The 22,854-nt window shown below is 42.5% G+C and overlaps 1 protein-coding gene across 1 annotated transcript in view; it reads left to right on the top strand.

Annotated features, from left to right (window-relative positions):
- The window catches only part of ESRP2 (epithelial splicing regulatory protein 2), a 318,023-nt gene that overhangs the window by 212,260 nt on the left and 82,909 nt on the right, over positions 1–22,854 (top strand). The window contains exon 8 of the mRNA XM_044082050.1: positions 6,649–6,781. Coding sequence (XP_043937985.1) covers positions 6,649–6,781 — 133 coding nt within the window. The remainder of the gene's footprint in view (positions 1–6,648; positions 6,782–22,854) is intronic.

Below are 22,854 nucleotides of genomic sequence, written 5' to 3'. Positions count from 1 at the left end.
TGCGCTAGTCAACCAACGCGCTATTAAGCATCTGTTTGATTTTGCTTTACATTACTTTGGCAGAAGGTTTAATTATATAATGCCATCGGAACAACTGACCGGAATTCATAAAAAGTGCAAGGACAAAGAAAGGACAGGTATCAGAGGTCCAAAACCAATGACGAAGCCGCTTCTAGGCCGGTCATCGGTTATCAGTGAGGCGCTTTCGCAGCCCCCAACACCCACTACCTCATAGCCACAGGCCGCCTCCGACTCCCACGTGGAGACAACTAGGCCTCTGGAAATTCAAGGTATTGGGCCTATGGAGACTATTTCCTCAGATGGGTCCGGAGCTGCTGAGCAGGCATCGGCTTCGGAGGGTGTTTTCAGACCTACACAGCTTACTATCAGGACTACTTCAGCAGCCAAGACAAAGTCTAAAACACCTATAAAGACTAAGAAACAAGTACAGCATTCACCTGGACAGTCATCCATGCCAAAGAAACAGATGCGTAAAATGGCCGAGGACCTAATTACTCTGATCAGGGGTTCCCATCCCCATCCCCCTCCTGGTAAAAGGCCTAGGCAAGATGTGGACTATGATTCCTTTGACCAGGTTTCTATTTCCTCTGATTCCTCTTCAGAACAGGGATATTCTCTTCCTCCCTATGAGGATTCTGATGCTGAAGAATTTATCCCTTCAGCCTCTCCTCCTGAGGATTATTCTTTTGGGGAAACCCTGCACACCGTGAGGGAGCATTTCCATTGGGAGAGCCAAGATCATTCTGAATCCAAGAAAAGGCTCAGAGATTTTCTTTTATTGCCTCAGCACAGGCCCCTTGCTCTTCCCCCTGTACTAGATATTGTTAATGTTTTTTTCTGAATCCAGTTTGTCTCCTGATTCTTTACCCCCTGCACCAGTTAAGCCAGATAGGTACTACAGGGTCCCAGATTCACATAAATTTCTTTATAAAAACCTGCTGCTGACCCAGAAACTAATTTTCACAGGGTCCCAAAGGGGTCAAGGCTTCCACTGCAAAAAAATCCTGTTCCCTCTGATAGGGATTCAAGAGCACTGGACAGATGGGGGAAAAAGTTTACACCTCTGCTACTTTAGCTGTAAGGGCTTTAAACTGTCAGTTTCACATGCTTAAATACCAACAATATCTAATGTCTTTGCTCAAACAGAAAATGCTTACAAGCTCAGAATGTCCTGTAAATAAGGAACTGCAGGATTTATTGCATGCAGCTGAACAAGTGGGAAAGCATACTTTGCAATGTGGTTTTGATTCATTAGAGGCTTCTTGCAGAGCCGCAGTTACAGGTTCTGGCATTCGAAGGCATGCTTGGTTAAAGGAACAAAGTTTACCTGATCATGTTAAAGCAAAATTGTTGGATGCTCCATTACAGGATGATACTTTGTTTGGTGTTAAGGCAGAAGAGGTGTTAAAGAAAATGGAGGATAAAGCAAAATCAATGCAAAATCAATGCAGACAGTAAAGGATTTCTTACAGGTTCAGCCACCCCGATTTAGCAGGAACTGGCCTTCAAAAAATTGGTCCTTTCCAGTGTCAGGCCACAAAGAGGCAGATACAGACGCCCAAGAGCAGATCTCAGTCACAAGGCACATACAGACCTAAGCAATGGGGTGCTTCTGCCCCCAAAGGTGGAGAAGACAAATCACAACCCTATAGGAAACGATGCCGATGACTTCCCTCTACCAATGCCAAGCACTTACCTCTTGCAGGCACCCTTAGGGGGAAAACTTGCACTTTTCTCACAAAATTGGCACAAAATTATCCAAGACAAATGGGTACTGAATATTGTTTCCCAGGGTTACAGGTTCCACTTTCACATCCTACCAAGGCCAAAAGGTATGTCAGACCTGCCACACAATCAATGGGCAGAGGCACAAAAACAAATTTCTGCTCTCATGGACATGAGGGCTATTCAAAAAGTACCACAGCAAGAGGAGGGACAAAAGACTTTTCTTGGTACCCAGACAGGACAAAGCTTGGAGACCAGTACTGGACCTGTCTACTCTAAATACCTTCCTGGACATTCCAAAATTCAAAATGTTGACACTGCAGCAACTTCTACCCATGCTAGCCAAGAAGGCTTGGCTTGTTACTTTGGACCACAGAGGCATACCTGCATATCCCAATCAGACAATCTTGCAGAAGATACCTCAGATTCATAGCTGGTTCAATGCATTACCAATTTTCTGCACTGCCCTTTGGCTTATCTACTGCGCCCAGGGTCTTCACAAAATGCCTGGCACCGGTAATTGCATTTTGCAGACAAAAAGGAATTCAAATATATCCCTACTTGGACAACTGCCTTATTCAAGCAGAGAGCAAGGACATTCTACTAAAGCATCTGGCATTCGTAAAAAGATTACTAATTTGCCTAGGGTACACAGTAAACGAAAAGAAATCAAAACTAGTGCCCTCTCAAGAGATAATATTCCTGGGTGCAAGCTTAAATGCAACTGCCCACATGGCTTATCTCACGTCAGACAAACATGGCATATCTCATGCCAGACAAACAAAGGCAACTGACTCATTACTTCCCAAATTATGGCAACAAAGACCCAGCTACCTGCAAGACAAATTCTGCAGGCTTTGGGCTTCATGGCATTCTGCTAATTCCATATGCAAGACTGCATATGAGGAAGCTACAATGGTATCTAAAAAGTGTTTGGACTCAACATTGCCACAGCCTGGAAACAATTACTCTCATTCCCTGCCTACAACAAGAGTTTTGATGGTGGCCTCTGGCCTGTCACCACAAGGGACAGCCTTTCACTTTACCCACAGCCAGGCAGACACTAACAATAGATGCATCAGATTATGCCTGGGGAGCACACATGGCAGGAAAATGTATACAGGGCATGTGGCCCACGGACCAAATGCATCTTCATATCAATCAAAAAGAGATGCTAGCTGTACAGAATGCCCTGACAGCATTCAAGGACCTACTACATCCAGGACAACTATTACTAAAGACTGACAATACTACAGTCATGTGGTACATAAACAAGGGGGCACACGTTCCTACTGCCTCTGCAGGCAAGCCATGACTTTGTGGAACACAGCACTGGCCTATCAAGTACATCTGCAGGCACAATTCCTGCCTGGAAAGAAAAATACTCTGACAGATGAACTAAGCAGAAACCTCATGGACCCACACGAGTGGAAACTAGATCCACAAGTCTTCAGCATAATAACAAAGAAATGGGGATGCCCAGACATAGTTCTGTTTGCCTCCCCTCACAACTGCCAACTGCAGAGATTCTGCACAAGACTTATCACTCTCGCATGGAAGGGTGGATGCTCTATCATTCAGCTGGATGCTCTATCATTCAGCTGGAAAACCCTAACAGTTTATGCCTATCCACCACTGCCTATCCACCACTGCCTCTACTCTCCAAGGTACTCCTAAAAGTCAGACAAGAGAAGCCAAAAATGATTCTGATTGCCCCAGACTGGCCACGCCAGCACTGGTACCCAATCCTAAAGAGCTCGTCTCAAGGGCCAGCCTGGACTTTACCTCAAATTCCTCATCTGCTGACCCAACAAAACAATCAGATCCTGCACAGCCAACTCAAAACCTTAAATCTGGCTGCATGTCGAATAATATAGCCATTCAGAACACTCCTCTCTCTAAAGCTGTTATGGATGTCATTTTGGAAGACAGGAGGCCCAGCACCAGGAAATCTTATGCAGAAAAATGGAAGAGATTCTGTGCTTGGAACCAGGCACAAGGACTTGAACCGCTTGTTCCAAATATTCCTCAGATTTTACAATACCGAACTGAGATGCTGGACAAAGGCCTATCCTTCTCATCAATTAAGATCCATGCCTCTGCCATTTCAGCTCATTACAATATGGAACCTCCTATTTTCTCTCACCCACCGCTAAGACAGTACCTCAGAGGGGCAAAAAACATAAGACCCACCTATACCAACATGGGACCTCAACTTTGTCTTGAAAAAACTCGCACTACCTGCTTTTGAGCCAGACAATACAACTGAGATAAAATTCTTATGGAAAACTGCTCTGCTCCTAGCAATTACTTCAGCAAGAAGAGTCTCAGAGCTACAGGCATTAATGGCAGTGGAACCTTTTTATCATTTTTCATATGGACAGGGTTTCTCTAAGGACAAACTCAACATTTATGCTAAAGGTATACCCAGTGTGGCTCTAAACCAAAACCATTCATTTACCAACCTTTTATCCAAATCCCCAGAATAAAGCAGAAAGACTTCTGCACTGTTTGGACATACACAGACAGCTACACTTCTACTTGGACAAAACAAAATCTTTCAGGAAAACTGAGAAACTTTTTGTGGCATACGCTGCAGGATCACAAGGAAAGGCTATTTTAAAGCAGACAATTTCAAAATGGATAGGACACTGCATTCATTTCTGTTATGCACAGCATGGCAAATCAGTGCCTAAGGGCATTAGGCCACATTTGACCAGAGCAGCAGCTACATCAACAGCCTTTCTCAGAGGAGTACCAACCAAGGAAATTTTGGAGGCTGCAACTTGGAGTTCAGTGCACACTTTTACCAAGCACTACCACTTAACTCTTTACTCTAAATCCAGAGCAGGCTCTGCCACTGCAGTTCTGCAGGGCCTCATAGCCACTCCTAATTCTATTTAGACCCAGCCGCCCAACCTCAGCTTTGGATTCAACCCAAGTGTAATGACTGCAACAGTGAAACATGAACATAGTACAGTTGTGTACCTACCATAAATGTAGGTGTTCGAGTGTATTCACTGTTGCAGTCCAGGTTTCATTGCTGGGAATTATCTGTTCTTCTCTATTCTATACAACCTATGTGGTGTATTTGCTTGTAGAGGAAGGTAATGTTTATGTTAGTGCATGCATTTTTATTTGCAAATTTTTAGCCTAGCCTTTTGGGGGCACCTGACATCTGGGGCAAGAAAAACTGAAGAAAATGGCGTTGGCTGCATCTTTTATACCCCCTGGCGCACTAACGTCAGGGAAGAGGCGACAGCAACTGAAGCCGGACCAGGACTTTGGAATTCGGGCTGACTGCAGGTAGCCTGCCAGCAGGATAACCCAAGTGTAATGACTGCAACAGTGAATACACTCTTAACATCTACATTTATGGTAGGTACACAACTGTACTTTTGATGCTACTTCAACACTCTGAGGAGGCCCTAAAAACACAGGGAAACTAGGAGATCCATATAACTAGGACTTGTCAGTATTAGAAGTAATTCTTCCTCTGGTCCTAAAAGAATCGGATACCTGGAAAAGCAGAACTATCACTAATGTTAACAGTACATCTCAGATTAATCTGGCACAAGACTAACCAGGCCCTTGAAGGTGCATTTATTCGCCATGTCCATCTGCTCGAGTGGCCCATCCTGTGTCCCCAGTGTTAACCAGTGAAAGTTTCTCAAAGGGCTATTTCACCTAACATCTCTGAGAAGAGCAGTGTAGTTCCACCATGGAACTTAGGAACTCTGTGGTGGAGAACTGACTGGAGTCCTTTTGAACCAGCTGCCATTACCTCTTTGAAGCATCTTACCTGTCACCCAGCACTGTAAGTGGACATCACGTCAGCATGCATGATTTGGGAACTTTAGGACTCTTGCAGTGATGTATGGATACACAGGCCGTCATGGAGTCTGTCACATGATATTCTTCCCTGAGAAGTATAGGCTGAGCTTCCTCTTCATGGACAGGGTAGGCTTCATTACTATTTTACAGGACTTTTGCAGCTCACTTCAAGCAGGTACCCCAACTACCCAGCCAAGGTGAGTAATGTTTTGCAATCTCTTCATATTTTAGTTCTGCAGCAAGGAGCATACAAAGAATATGGCACAGCTTTGATAAACTACAGTAGTAGTTTTTGGAGTAGAATTACTGTTTGCAGTAAAATGTCTCTCTACATCCCAAATTGAGCACTTCTGGGCACCCTTAGTGTGTGAACCAGTTCGCACTCGCACCTTCATGTAGCCACTTCCCCTACTGACTTTACCCATGTGGAAGCTGGGTTTTTGGTTGCACTTGGTCTGACACCAAGAAGGATAGGTGGTGGATGAGTTGGTTCTCAGACACCAAGTTCTATTGATCTGAGGGACAACCATATCTTCTTGGTGGAGGACTATCGTGTGGTATCCTAGGGTCTGCCATGTCTATGGTTTTGAGGCTTGAAAGAACTGAAGATGGAGCAAATTGGGTCCTCTTGAGTGTGGTACGTCCCTGAAGTGGAGGAGTCTGCTCTGCTAGGGGGCTCAGGGACATGGAAATCGGGGCAAACATCAGATCTAACCTGCGGCTGAGATCCCAGATGTTACTGTAACAATAATCCTCATTGATTTTAGTAAATTCTGTACATGGATTTGCTTTGCATCTTCAGTGGAACATTTCTAGAACATTTCTACTGCCTTTGCTAGGTAGATATTATGCCCTTTAGGCCATAAACATAATGGTTTAAAAATGAGAATTTAAGTACACCATTGAGTACAGACACCCCACCCCCACACATACATACAAGTATTCCTAGTACATATGTGCCTTAGAAGAATTGTTTGTTCTTACATAGCTATGCTGCATGAATATAAAAATGCTGACTCCTTTGTAAATATTGACACTGTTTTTATGCATTTCTGCTGTTCCTACCAGGGGTGGTGTGGCATTGTGCCTGAATGCTCAAGGGAGGAGAAATGGAGAAGCCCTTGTACGATTCATCAATGCTGAGCACAGAGACCTTGCACTAGATAGGCACAAACACCATATGGGCAGCCGGTACATTGAGGTATGTAGCATTCTGTGTTCTGAGAGGTTAGTTTATAAATATGCAAACAGTATACCTAACTGAAGACTGGTAGTGTATGGCATTTATTACATAAAATATTTGTGACATTGCAAAGGGGTAGGTATGATGGACAAAACTAGAATAAATGTTAATTTAAAATGTAGTTGTCTTGTTAGCCTAAGTAACACATGCTTTTGTTTGTGTTCATAGGTGTGTATACAGGGCTAATGACCACTAGGGCCCTTATAAGCATAGCCATCCAACCCAAATGTGACCCACAAACTTGATTGTTGTATAGGGGCTGATTTACTGACTGCTTCTCTTTAGAGAAATAGGCACCAGACTAGGGTTGAATTTTTGATTTACTCATCCATTTATCCAAGATGCCCTTAAGTAGGGTTAAAGAGGAACTTGCTTCAAATGGATGAGCAGCCTGTTCCAGAGAATGGGAAACCTGTGTGTCAGTCTCTTTCTCCCTCTCTGTATGCGTCTCTCTCCATCGCTTTCCAACATGTCCTGTTTAATGTAGGTCTGTTGATGTAGTAGTTCTGATGTTTGTTTTGCAGACATTTTAAAAGGTTCATCAAAAACAGGTCCAGGGATTCCTTGTGCACCAGACAAAAGATCACCTCTCAGAGGTCTGTATTATACCAAGTAGAGAGACAGGGCTTTGAGGCAGTCGATGTAGGACATTGTGTTTACTCCCTGTATTTTGGGTGGAATCTTTCTGGACATTCCAGTTGCTGCACGTGTCTGGTCAGGTACATACTGAAGAGGGCATTGTACTGGAGTCTGAAGGCAGAGTACAGTGATATGTCCTCTCTGGACCTAGATGCCATGCCCCTAAGTTAAGCAACACAGGATTTATTTACTGCCTTTGACACATGTTGGTCAAAGGCTATGTTACTATTTACATAAGTTCCCCAATCCCTGAAAAGTGAATTCACCTTTTAGGGGTGTTTTATTGATGCCTTAGTCACTTGGGGTGGCTAAATTCCCAAATGTATTTCTTGACATGGAACCAAGTGTTTGTTTTACACCTTCCTGATGGGTGCTCTCATCTTAGGGGGATTTGGTGACTAGTCCCAGTTTGCAGTCAGTGAGAGGCCTTTGACACTGGCTCTGAGAAGTAGATGCCAGAGGAGTGGGCCAAGCACAGAGACCTGAGGAGTAGTACTGGTGACTGGCCTCTCCAATTCTAATCTCTTGGGTCATATCCTTGAGCCAGCTAGCTATCCCACATGTTATAAAGGGTTTTATGCCTAGTTCCATAAGTTTGTTGACAATGCGCAAGTGGGGTATTGTATTAAATGCTTCAGCCAGATCTAGGTAGGCAGTACATAACTTTCCCCTTATTTATTGCCTTGGTGACCTTTTCAAAGAAGTCTTAACAGCTTCAGTAGGCATGACCTTCTTTGACAAAAAGTCAAACTGAGCTGGGTCCAGTGTCTGGAGGTCTCCTATGTTCTTGCTGATGATTTCCATGACTTTGCAAAGTAAGACTAGTCAGACTAATGGGTCTGTAGTTTCCAGGATCTATTGAAGGTCCTCCCTTACGAAGGAGGGTTGACTGTCACAGCCTTCCATCCTCGAGGCACAAAGCTTGTTTTAAGACCATAGTTAAAAAGTGGCTCCTTGGTCCCCGATAAGTTTTTTTTAAATTTTAGACTTTTCTGTAGGCATCACGGGATGTTATCGGGGGCCCACTGAGCCTGTGTTCTTGGATATGGTGAGTGGAGGCAGTATATGCTCCGTAGTTATAGTCTGAGGGTATTTCTTGGGGAATAGTTGGGTGGGGGTAAGTTTGGAATTGAATTTGTTTGCTAACAGGTTCACTAAATCACCAGGTTTGGTGAATTTATCTGTTCTCCTTTAACCTTAATTCCTTTAAATAAAATTCTTATTTCATGCTAGTAACCTTTTTCCTGTGTTTTAAACTCTCTCCAGTTTCTTTATCCTGGTTTGTGACATCTTTGCAAACACTTTGACAAATAGTGAAAAAGGTTTCCAGTTTCGTTCCTTAGTTCCATTTTCCACAAGGCCATGGTAGTCCTTCATTTACTTGCTTCATTTCTGTTTGTCATTCTGCCATTCCTTGCAAATTTTCCAGTCCTGTACACCTCAATCTTCCAAGTCAAGGCCTCGGACTCGTGGTGCACTTTTTTATTCAATTTAAATGCGTTGCCCTGGAAGGTCAAATTTAACTACTGCAGAACTTTCCAGACTGCCGTGTCAATTGCTTGCATTTTTTTGCCCATCTCCATTACATGTTCTTTTTAAATCTGACACTACTGCTGTGCCTTCTCATTAATATTATTCACACCGTTTAAAACATACGGTCTGTGTCTGTCTCAGAAACTCTGCAGCAAGTATAAGTCTACAACAAATGACATAGGAGCGGAGTTTGATCGGAGCATAATTTTAGGAATGACCATGTATTATAAAAGATCTATAGGTCAGGAATACCTGATTTATAACAAATTAACACATGACTATTACTTAATGCAACAGAACATTTCAAGACTGTTTAAAGTATAACTAGCCATACTTTATACATTAATATGGAGATAATGTGTATCCCTTAATGCCAGTCTGTGAGCAATATCTTTACTAGTTTAGATGGACCTCACATCGAACTTTGTGGAACAAAAGTAAAGGCATGACAATTCAGGACTCGAGATCAGTTGATTCTTGTGTTTGACTTAGCACTATATTCAGCTGTCCAGTACAGAGATGCTGCAGTCTGCTTTATTTTCCCAGTTAGTGTATGTTTGCCAAATGCAATATTTCCTCAATGTACAGAATTTAAAATAGTAATTCATAGCCCTCTGTAATTCTTTTGTTCTCATCAAGTTTGTATCTATATCACTGAGAGTCTGCAAAATCTTTTAGGTTTGCTAAATAAATGTTTAGTCCAGTTTTAATTATATGTAGTTTTTCTAAGTACAAGCAGGTTCGCTTTACATTATAAGTTTGTATAATATGCAGCCTATAAATTGTAAACGAGAGCAGTTTTAAAAAATGGATTCCTCCTGATTAATCTGAATGAAAATGATCATACGTAACAACGTTTTAAGTCAAAATCACTGTGAGGCACGGCCACTGTAACAACTCTTACAGTACAAAGTTTGAGTGGGCCTCTGTGTCTTGTTTTTAGTTTTGATATTCTTCGATAGTACTTTTGTTTCGTATTTTAGGACAGCTGTTTCTATCCCCATAATCCTGCCTTTAGTTCAGATTCCCACCAGAACTGAGACTACTGAAGTATGTGTACTGCACTCCTGAGCCTCTATATTTGGCACAGGATGGTAAAACGAGTAGTTTTCTGGAATTTGATTCAATTGTATGAATGCCTTTAAAAAAAAAAAACATTTTTCAGAATTTTGTGTTTATTAGTTTGCATAGTTTAATGAACTTATTAATCACTGCTACTGTAGCCTAAACTGCATCTTGTAGCTTGTATCCTACCAAGACTGTAACAGCTGTCTACCTTCCAATGCTTCAGGACATCAGCTTGAGCTAAGATGACTAAAAGATGTGTTTGAGCACCAGGCCCATCAGAGCTTTACTGCCACCAGAGTATACTCATCCTGAGGCTTTCAAGAGTCTATCTGCTTGTGCTGTTCTTTGCTGAGCCGATAAATTCTCTCTGGGTGGATAAACTTTATTTTTTTTTATTCATTATTAATACTTTCCTGTTCAGGAAAATTATGTTAAAAGTAGGAGGAAATGCCATGAGACTTTTTTTTCCATGTCACTATAAACCATTTTTCTTTGGAAATATTAAATAAAGTGACTTGTAAAGACTTTTGGTTTATAGCAGAATGTGCTGCTTGCTTTCCATGGGAAAGAGGCACCATTTTAGGATTGACCATGGAGCAATCTTGTCTGTCCCATGATCAGTCCTTCTCCCAGCTACAAACAACTTTTGCAATCACAACAGGCTAGCGGTTTGCCTTAGCCCCAGGTGAGTGATTGCTGTAGCCATTAGTTGTACCTCAGACCACTTGTCTTGTACACTGGATCTCTCTGGTGTGTCACCTATAGCCACTGTGGACTGTGGTTAGACACATCCTCTGCAGCTGTTTGCTTTTGATTGGAATGCTGACTTTAAGATCAGGTGTCTGTTATGGATGTAGTATTGGAAGCCTGCACTTTATGGAGTGTTAGTGAATCTGGTACTTTGGCAATTTGCAAATTTTTATCATAGTCTTGAAAACTGTGTTCTATTTAAACAAATGTCAAGCTGCATGCAGTAGTACTATATCTTTAAATAGTAACAAACTGTGAGGGATATTGATTTTGAGCATTGATTTAGTGCCAAGTAGTCAAACCTTTGACTAACCTTGCGTTGGATAATAAGCATAGGAAGTACACTATGGTGCCCTGTTAACAGAGGAAACATCTTTGATGGCGCTGTTCTTGAATACATGTTAAAATTGAGAGCTGCTGACTGACATCACAGAATAAACTAACATTAACCTTGCTGTTTACATTTTTGTAACTGTTTAGTGACATTCCTTGTGAATGTCTTTTGAATTTTCAAGGACTAAACATGTCCGCGGCATGTTCTTGCAGATTCCAATGAATATTCATTTGGACGACAAACACAAGAAAATGTTTATTCGTGACTGCTCTGTAACATCACATTGCTGCTGGGTGTTGGGCGAGGTTTGGGTGGGGTTTGCTACTGCACATCTGATGGGTTAAGACAATTCAAAGCCAAAATGTCCAGGCTGTTCTTGATCAAAACTAGTGATTGCTTTAATGTAATTTGGTAGTCTGTTCCATGCACATGCTACTCTCTGAGATCCGATTAGTACACTTCTCATTCCTAGAGGTCGTCTGATTCTCTACTACTGTTTGATACCGCAAACATTCCCAGAAGTAGTTCTCTAAATGCTCTATATAAGTGAGTAAGATCTCCTCTTGTATATCTGAGGCACTGTACAAGTTCAGATATTTAGTCTTTCATAGTAACTTAAATTTTCACATCCATGGATGCCCTTGGTATATTCCCGCTGTACTCTTTCCAGTTTACTCGTGCGTGTTTCTTATAAGGTTACCATATTGTTATTCCATACTCCAGTTTGGGTCTAATATAACTAACAATGACTTCATTTCCGATTTCCTAGACTTTATAAGTCTTTTTGTACAACCTATAGCTCTAGAACCATCATTAACGAGCTGATCATGATTAGAAAATCTCAAAACTGGATCTACCCATATGCCTAGGTCCGTAAATGAGTCTACAGTTTCAATTACTGCATGCTGTATTAAATATTCACCTTTTCAGTTTGTATCCCAAATCTCATATGCTTAGTTTTTGATGCATTTATCAGCATATTATTCTCCTGTGCCCAAATGGTCAAAGTTATTTTGCAGACATGCCTTATCTGTAACAAGTAATCAATTTACTCAATTTCGGGTCATCTGCATAGAGGTTTGTATAAACACCTCAGATGAAAGTTAGGTCTGAAAGATACAATCTAAACAAGTAAGGGCCTAGGACAGAACCCTGTAGGACACCCTGACTGTAACAAAGGATTTTACCTGTCCAGTTGCTGTATACTTGCCCTGTCCTATTTGTAAGTCATGCAGCTATCCGTCTTATTAAGAGTACGTGGATACCTAGTTGTTTAAATTTATTGATCAGTGTTTTGTGTACAACCCTGTCAAATGCTGAAGTTAAATCTATACAAATTACATCACCGCACAATTTTTCATTCATAGTTGCTATTGTATTGTTGCAAAACATCATGTTACAGGTGGTAGTAGATAGATTTTCAATATATGCATACTGATATATGGTTTCAAGTCCAAACCTGTCCACTTCTGACAATAACTTATCCAATATCTCAATTATTTTTCCACAACATGAAAGTAGACTTAAGGGTCTATATGACTCTGAGTTTGTCCTCCTCCCCTTTCCCTTCAGGGCAGGTTGAATAAGCGCATGTCTATTATTACTAGATCATATAAATAATGGTATCTCCTTGTAATTTCTCCAAACTTTTGGGTTTCTAATACCACGATGGGAATGGACACCATTCCTAAGTTGAAAAACGGTTAGTTTTAAAGTTCATGAAATTAGTTGTTTCAATCTCTGTCAGCCAAACGTGCTCTTCGCAGCACCCGCAATGTGCCCATTAATGACTCCTCCTACAATTCGTACAGGGTTACATGTATTGGTAACATACCCAAGTACAATTCTAGATTCTTTTTATAAGATCTGTTGTTCCTACTGCTATTGGAACAGTCTAGGTATCTGTCTTCCACATTGCTCTTGTTTCTGTCTGTACACAAGACAGTGAAGTCACTGGGTGTGGCAATTTCAATGATCAACACCACTTTTGTCTTTTCATGGACCACTATATCCATTTTTTTATAACACCTATCTTTTGAGCTGTTGGTAATGGGTGATCCCATCTGATGTAAACTTTTCTATGATTCTTAGTGGCAGCCACTTCAATACCATAATGTTTGCACAATCCCCAATACAATAGTCTTGCCACATTATTATGCCTTTCAGTATACAGTCCTTCTGCCATTAGTATGTCATAACCAGCAACAAGGTGTGCGACTGTTTCCAATTCGGTTTTACAAAACCTTAATTTGTCTTTCTCCCACATGTTCAATGGACTTTGTAAACCAGTGTATACATAGCCCACTATCTTGGGCCTCCAATATTAACCTTGCCCCTCTCAGTTTGAATTCACCTCTCCTTAACCATTCCTGTGTTCATTCCTGATCAACATGAGGTTCTTCCAGAAGTTTTCTATACTTGTAACTATATGCATTTTCCACATTTCTTGACTGCTCATCTGATCTTTCACCTTGTATTCTTTCTTTTGTTTTCTGGCGCATTCAGTTGCTCCCTGACTTTTATCTATTTCTGGTTTGATTTCCATTCCTGCTTGACGCAGATATGCTTCTGCTGGATTAAGAAGAGAAGTCATCTTAGCTTTATTCTCCTCATGTTTCAAAACTTTCACTACATTTGGGTTTTGTGAGGTTAGCAGATTATAGTCCCAGGATGGCAGATCTCTTCATGTAATCAGTTTCAAAGAGATCCATCCCTCCTTTGGAATGGAGAATATATAATTGTGGTATGCACTGATTTTTATAAATCATTTGGTGAGCATGACGCATCCTTGTTTTCCTAATCTGTCCTGCATGTTTTGAGGCCAGTCACTCCAAAACTAAGCTGGGACAGGAAGAGCAATTCTTTTTATTGCTTGAATTTTGTTCCTAGATGTCAGTGCTGCCGATGTTCATCGTGTTACCCTGCTGCAGTCATCACACTTGGGTTATCCTGTCATCAGGCGGTCCCTCAATCGGCCGGAATTTCAAAGTCTTGGTCCGGCGTCAGTTGCTATCGCGTCTTCCCTGATGTCAGTGCACCAGGGGTATAAATAATGCATCCGGCACCGTTTTCTCCAGTCTTTCTTGACGCGCGGTGCCCGAAGCAGAAGCAATTCGCAAGTGCCGGTCAGCCGACTCCTGAGATTTTCGAAGTCGAATTTCAGATCCGAAGTCTTCAATAAAGCTAAGTACCCTGTTGGGGAAACTTTTCTTGCCTCAGACAGATGTCAGAAAATATTTCTTGTGGGAACAAATACCTCATAAGGATTTTCATTCTTACTGTATACCTTGCCTAGGCCCAGACCACGACATCACTGGCTGTCGTTTTTGTGCTAGGTTTAATAAGCGTACTATAAAAGACGCTTTGATTTTGCACTACACCACTACTTCGGTAGAAAATTTAACTATACTATGCCGTCGGAGCAACCGGCGTGCACAAAAAACACAAGGACAGGCAGCCTAGACCCAGGCCAGACTCCGAGGCCTCGGCTGGTCCGGTCTCCGGTTCACCGGTCTTCAGTGAGGCTCTGACGCAGCCCCTGACTACCGCAGTTCTGGAACCCAAGACCGCTTCAGAGCTTTTGGCGGAGAGTACTAGGCCGACGCAACCATTTTGTTTAGCCCATACCTAAGATATTGCTGATTAAAGATGTCGGTGCTGCAGAAACACCTTCGGTTTCTGAAGGCATCTTCAGACCGACGCTCACCATAAAAACGTATACTAAGACTCCTATTAAACCTAAAAAGACTGCACTTCAGTCTCCAGTTCAAGGCCCCATGCCAAAGAAACAAATGCTCAAAATGGCTGAAGATTTGATCTCAGCCCCCACCCGACAAAAGGCCTAGACAAGAGGAAGATTATGCCTCCTCTGAACAAGTGTCTACTTCCTCAGGCTCCTCTGAGGACCAAGATTACTCCTTCTCCCCTTTTGAAGATTCTGATGCTGAGGATTCTATTCCCTCAGCTTCTCCTCCTGAAGACTACTCCTTTGGGGAAACTACACACTGAGGGAACATTTTCACTGGGAAGGTCAGGACTACTCTGACTCAAAGAAAAGGCGCAGAGAGTTTCTTTTACTCCCAAAGCACAGACCTCTTGCCATCCCCCCAGTTTTAGACTGTGGATGAAGTTTACTTAGAATCCAGTTTGAACCCAGATTCTCTGCCTCCTGCTCCAGCCAAACCTGACAGATACTATAGAGTGCCTGACTCCCACAAATTCCTTTATAAAAGCCCTGTTGCTGGTCCAGAGACTATCTCCCAGGGTCCCAAAGGGGCTAAGGCTTCTATGGCAAAAAATCCTGTACCCTCTGAAAGGGACTCCAGAGCACTAGACAGGTGGGGGGAAAAAGGTTTACACCACAGCCACTCTAGCTATGAGGGCACTAAATTGCCAATTTCACATGCTAAAATATCAGCAATTTCGTATGTCTCTGTTAAACAAAAAATGAGCACACTCCCTCAACAGTCTGAATTGAAAGAAATGCAGGATCTGTTACATGCAACTGAACAGGTGGGCAAACATACTTTACAATGTGGTTTTGGTTCTTTGGAGGCTTCCTGCAGAGCAGCTGTCACTGGGTCTGTTGTACGTAAGCATGCTTGGTTAAAGGAACAAACTCTGCCTGATCATGTTAAAGCAAAGCTTCTAGATGCTCCCTTACAGCAGGATGTTCTTTTTGGAGTTAAAGCAGAAGAAGTCTTGAAGAAAATGGAGGATAAGGCAAAATCTATGCAGACAGTCAAAGATTTTCTACAGGTGCAGCCCCCTCGCTTCAGCAGAAATTGGCCAACAAAAAATTGGTCCTTTCCAGCTACTGACAGACCACAGAGGGGTAAATACAGATGTCAAAGAAGCAGAGGACAACCACAAGCCCAATACAAACCTCGACAATGGGGCACTACAACACGGGAGGAGAAGACTGGTCCCAAACTACCAGGATGCAAACTCAGTGACTTGCACCTAATCTGGCCAAGCAACACTCTCTTGGCAGCTCCCTTGGGAGGAAAACCCGCACTTTTTTCAGACAACTGGCACATTGTCACAAAGGACAAATGGGTCCTAGACATAATTTCACGAGGATACAGATTCCAATTTCACACCTTGCCAATGAAAAGAGGAATGCCAAACCTGCCACAAAATCAATGGGCAAAGGCACAAAGACAAATTACAGCTCTCATGTCCATGAGAGCCATTCAACTGGTACCTACTCGAGAGCAAGGCCAAGGATTTTACTCAAGACTCTTTCTAGTTCCCAGAAAGGACAATGCCTGGAGACCAATTCTGGACCTTTCAATTCTAAACACCTTCTTACAAGTACCCAAATTCAAGATGCTAACACTACAGCAGCTTCTTCCCATGTTGGGCAAGAAAGCATGGCTAGTAACGTTGGACCTCAAGGAGGCATACCTGCATGTCCCTATCAGACAAAGTTGCAGAAGATACCTCCGTTTTATTGCAGGTTCAACCCATTACCAATTCTCTGCACTGCCTTTTGGCTTATCTACTGCGCCCAGGGTCTTCACAAAATGCCTGGCACCAGTAATTGCATACTGCAGACAAAGAGGAATTCAAATATACCCATACCCGGACGACTGCCTCATCCAAGCAGAAAGCAAGGACAAGCTCTTACAACATCTGGCTTTTGTAAAACATCTTCTAGGTTGCCTGGAGTACACAGTAAGCGAAAAGAAATCAAAACTAGTACCCTCACAAACCATGACATTCCTGGGTGCCAGCTTGAGTACAATGGCCCAGAAGGCTTATCTGACGCCAGACAAACAACTGCAACTGACTATATACTTCAAAACAATGGCAACAAAGACCCAACTACCTGCAAGAAAAATTCTGCAGGCCTTGGGCTTCATGGCATCTTGCATACTACTAATACCATTTGCAAAGCTGCATATGAGGAAATTACAGTGGTACCTAAAAAGCGTATGGTCTCAACACAGCCCCAGCTTGGACACAATGATCTCTCATTCCCTGCCTACAACAGGAGTTTTTATGATGGTCACAGGCATGTCACCTCAACAAGGGTCAGCCTTTCACCTTGCCCCCAGCCAGGCAAACTATGATACCAGATGCATCGGACTACGCCTGGGGGGCACACATGGCAGGACAGTGCATTCAAGGCATATGGACTGCAGATCAAAGGAATTTGCACATCAATCAAAAAGAGATGCTAGCTGTACAGAATGCTCTGACAGCCTTCAAGAATCTATTACATCCAGGACAACTTACAATAAGGATGGACAACACCACAGTAATGTGGTACATAAACAAACAAGGGGGTACACACTCCTACCCTCTATGCAGGCAAGCATATGCAGGCAAGCAATGACCTTCTGGAACACAGCTCTGGCTTACCAAGTTCAGTTACAAGCTCAATTCCTGCCAAGAAAAAAGAACACATTGGCAGACTACCTCAGCAGAAACATCATGGACCCCCACGAGTGGAGACAGGATCTACAAGTATTTGCAATGACTCCAAAATGGGGCCTTCCAGACATAGATCTGTTTGCCAGTCCTCTAAACTATCAACAAACAAAATTTTGTACAAGGACCCTTCACCGTCAAGCTTGGAAAGTGGACGCACTCTCATTCAGTTGGAAAAACCTGACAGTATATGCCTTCCCTCCATTGCCTTTCCTCACAAAGGTGCTTCTGAAAGTCAGAAAGGAGAGAACACTACTGATACTCATAGCCCTAGACTGGCCATGCCAGCACTGGTACCCACTATTGAGGAATATGGCCCAGGGCCCACCTTGGATTTTACCGCAAATTGCACATTTGCTTACACAGCAAAACAATCAGATTCTTCACAGCCAGCTCAAAACCTTAAATCTGGCTGCATGGCAAATCACCTAAGCATCCAGCCAGCTCGTCTTTCCCAAGCAGTTATGGATGTTATTCTGGAAGCTAGGAGGCCCAGCACCAGGAAGGCCTATTCGGATAAATGGAAAAGGTTTTGTGCCTGGAACCAAGCTAAAGGCCAAAACAGCAAGTAACTGGATTTGAACAAACTAGGAACCCAAGACTGACAAACCGCAAGTGAAGAGTAGATGAAGTGCAGGGTGTGTAATAAAAAATACACAGATGAACAACTGGCATAAAATCCAAGCTCGTTTATTCCACTCGATTACGTTAAACACTCCCAGTGTTTTTCGTCCCAGGAAATACCGGAACTTCTTCAGACAACAACTTCCTATCATCACAGTGCTTATATACTAATAATCTAGTGTAATTAATTAATTAAGTTAAAAATAAAAATAGTAAATGCATAAACAGTATGTATTATACCAAATTACTTCTTTTACACTAAGATTCAAAAACATTAGTGTTAAATGCTGAACAGTAAAAAGCGAGCAGTAATGTGCATCGCTAAATCTAGTTTTAAATAGTAAACAAGGAAATATGTCCTTCTTTCGCTCCCAAAAACATATATTATCACATTATTTTTCATACATACAAATTTCAAGAACAGTTTTTCAAGAACAATTTTGTTCAATGCTAAAGAAGAAAAAATAAAAGTATCGCTAAATCTAATATTAAATAGTAAACAAAAAAACATGTCCTTCTTCCGCTCACAAAGACGTACACTACCATGTAATTTTTCAAATTACAAGAACAGTTTTTGTTCGATGCTTAACAAAAAGTAAGCAGAAGTGGACATAACTAAATCAATTGTCAAATTCTAAATATCAAAAACATTTCTATCTTCCACTCGTAAAAACGGACACCTGTAGGAAAAAGCGTGTTATAAGTGTAACAGGCTGCTGTGCTTTGCAGCGTGCTACAAGCTCGCAGAGACCTGCAACGATCGGTACCTGTCCCAAACGTTACCCTGCAACACTTAACCAAAGGTCCATCAACCACAAATTAGAGCCTAGCTGTAAGGTATACTCAGTAGAGTTAAGAATGATAATAAGTACCAGTCTTAATTAGTTGTGGTACATGGTTAGCATTTGAATAAGAAGTACTACGCAAAACACGTTTTGACTTCCAAGTATGAAATAAATTCTAAAAGAACAAGTAGTAAGTATAAGTAGTTGTGGTTTAAAAGGCCAAAACACACTTCAGCCTCACATGCCTCAGATTCTACAGTACCTAACTGAGATGTTGCACAAAGGACTTTCTTTTTCTTACACTCCATGCATCAGCTATTTCAGTTCACTACAACACGGATCAACCCTTATTTTTGCATCCACTTCTAAGGCAGTTCCTCAGAGGGGCAAAAAACATTAGGCCGCCCCCCCCAGGAGAGCACCTACACCAACATGGGACCTCAATTTTGTTCTGGAAAAACTTACGCTACCTCCCTTTGAACCAGCTTTCTCTGCAGATCTACAGTTTCCATCATGGAAGACTGCCCTGCTACTAGCAATAACTTAACTAGAAGAGTCTCAGAGCTGCAGGCACTAATGGCAGTGGAACCTTTCCTCATTTTCCATCAAGACAGAGTTTCTCTATGAACTAATCCTTCCTTCATGCCTAAGGTGGCTTCCAGTGTGGCTTTAAATCAAACCATCCACTTACCCACCTTCTTCCCAAATCCACAGAACAAAGGAGAAAGACTCCTGCATTTCTTGGACATTCACAGGCAACTTCGTTACTACTTGGATAAAACTAAAGCTTTCAGAAAATCTGACCAGCTCTTTGTATCCTTTGCTACAGCTTCACAAGGGAAGGCCATATCAAAACAAACCATTTCCAAATGGATAGGACATTGCATTCGTTTTTGCTATACCCATCATGGAAAACCAGTTCCTGCTACCATTGGGCCCCACTCTACCAGGGCAACAGCTACATCTACAGCCTTCATCAGGGGGGTCCCTACCAAGGAGATTTTGGAAGCTGCAAGAGTTCGGTACACAACTTTACCAAACACTATCACTTACCACTTTACTCTTAAGACTAGAGCAGGCTTCGCCACTGCAGTTCTGCAGAGCCTTCTAGCCTTCTCTAATCCTCTATAACTCCTCCACCCATCCTTAGCTTTGGGATTCTACCCAGGTGTGATGACTGCAGCAGGGTAACACGATGAACATAGTACAGTTTTGTACCTACCATAAATGTAGATGTTCGAGTGTTCACCCTGCTGCAGTCCAGGTTACCCTCCCTCCATCCCCTCTGATCTAACTGGCGAAAATCTCTACATTATCTTCCTGATGTATTTGCTTATAGCTGGAGGGATTTTGTGTTTGTGCAGAAATTAATTAATTTGGTACTAATTACTGACCACCTTTTTGGGGGCACCTGACATCTGGGGCAAGTAAAACTGAAGAAAATGCCGTTGGATGCATTATTTATACCCCTGGCACACTGACGTCAGGAAAAAGTGACAGCAACTGACACCGGACCAAGACTTTGGAATTTCGGCCGACTGTGGGACCGCCTGACGACAGGATAACCCAAGTGTGATGACTGCAGCAGGGTGAACACTCTAACATCTACATTTATGGTAGGTACAAAACTGTACTTTCTTCGTGTTTCACTGTTGCAGTCATCACATTTGGGTTATCTGCTTGCAGATAGCCCTCAGCCAGCCTGATTATCAAAGTCTTGGGTCCTGCATCGGTTTCTGTCTCATCTTCCATGACGTCAGGTAGTCAGGGGTATAAAGCATGCAGTCGATGCCATTACATCAGTCTTTCTTGCTGTGTGGTGCCCGAAGCAGTTTGCAATTGCCAGTCAGCCGACTCCTGAAATTTTCGTTTTGAGTTTCAGGCCAGAAGTCTTCAACTAAGCTAAGTACCCCATTGGGGATCCTTTTTCTTGATCTAAACCAATGTCAGTAAAAGTTAACAATTGTATTTCTTGTGGAAAGCAAATACCTCAAAGATTTTAATTCGTACTGCATTCCTTGCCTAGGCCCAGACCACAACGTTACCTCGCTGTTGGTTTTGTGCCTTATTCAAACCTCTTACTATTCTTTGTCTGTTAATTTTTGCATCTAAATAAATACTTTGGTACTCAGCTCAATTATCCAGAAATGGCTTTGGTAAGCCACCCAACTACTGACATTCCAAAAAAGTGCAAAGGTAAGAAGGGAGACAGACCGCATAGGTCCAAAGCTGCTGACAACACTTCTCCTAGTCGCCAGTTTGACGGTACTCTGTGAAGAGCTTTCACAGCCCCTGATGCCCACTACTTCAGATTCACAGGCTTCTACTGAGACCCATTCGGAGTCCAGTATGCCATGAGATGCTTCAACTGTGGAACCTGTGGATGTCTCTACCTTGAATAAGTCTAGAGACGCTGTGCAGGCACTGGCTTCTGAGGGTGGATTCAGGCCTACTGACCTGCATATTAAACTGATGCCATCTTCTTCTTCAAGGCCTAAAAACTCGATCCATGCCCAGAAAACTGATGCCAAGACCACATGGTCGGACCCCTATGCCTAAAAAAAAAGAAATAAGACTGGCTGAAGACCTTATTACTCTAATCCCCCTTCTCCCTCTAAGAGACTAGGACTGATTTTCCTTCTGACTCTTCTGATCAGGACTCTGAAATTTCTGTTTTCTCTGACCAGGATGTGGGCTTATCTACCTGTGAGGATTCTGATGCAGAGGACTCAATTTCCTCTGCTTCCCCTCCAGAGGATTTCTCTCTTAGTGAAACCTTGCATACTGTTGGAGCATTTCTGCTGGGAAAGCCAGGATTACTCTGACTCAGAGGCTTAGGGAATTCTTACTTCTGCCTCAACACAGGCCTTTAGCTATCCCTCCTGTACTGGATGTACTTGAAGATGATGCCTTCTCGGAATCTAGCCTGGCCCCTGACACTACCTCCTGCTCCAAAAACAAGTTCCTCTTTAAAAATCCTACTGCGGATCCTGAGACCATTTCACAGGGACTCGATCCTGAGACCATTTCACAGAGACTCAAGGGCATTAAGGCTACTACTGCCAAAAACCCTACCCCCTCTGATACAGATTCCATGGCGCCGGAGAGATGGGGTAAGAAGGTATACACTTCTGCAGCTTTGGCCGTTGGGGCCTTAAACTGCCAGTTTCATATGTTAAAGTATCAGCAGCATATTACTGGATTGCTTAAACAGAAATGATGATTCCTAACTGTGCTGAAAATAAAGAATTACAGGATTTAATGCATTCTGCTGAACAAGTTGGAAAACCTACTTTGCAATGTGTTTTTGATTCATTAGCTGCATCTTGCAGGGCTGCTTTCACTGGGTCTGTACCGAGAAGGCATGTTTGGCTTAAGGAGCAATCTTTGTCCGATCATGTTAAAGCTTAAATTACTGGATGGTCCCTTAAATCAAGACTGCCTGTTTGACAACAAAGCAGAAGTACTAAAAAGATGGAGGAAAAAGCTAAATCTATGCAAACTGTTAGATTTCCTGCAAGTACAGCCTCCCAGATCTAGTAGGCATTGGTCCTCTAAGAATTGCTCCTTTCCTGCCTCTTCCAGGCCTTCAGTCCAAACCCAGAATCAACAGAACACCCAGGCTTCAGTCCCAAGGTACAAGGCCTAAGCAGTGGGGGGCTCCCACTTCCAAAGCAGGGAATAGTAACACTCCCCCCTATGGTAAACTGTCTCAATGACTTGACTGTAAACCTTCCAAGCCCTGCTAAACTGACTGTTCCTTTAGGGGGAAAGATTGCCCTGCATGCAAAAAATTGGGAACTCATTACTCAGGACAAATGGGTTTTAAATGTAGTTTCCCAAGGATACAGATGCCACTT

This window comes from Protopterus annectens, chromosome 8.part1, assembly GCF_019279795.1.
Source record: "Protopterus annectens isolate FY-2018-M chromosome 8.part1, PAN1.0, whole genome shotgun sequence".
Classification (NCBI taxonomy): Eukaryota; Metazoa; Chordata; order Ceratodontiformes; family Protopteridae; genus Protopterus; species Protopterus annectens.
This window is presented reverse-complemented; position numbering and strand designations above follow the sequence as displayed.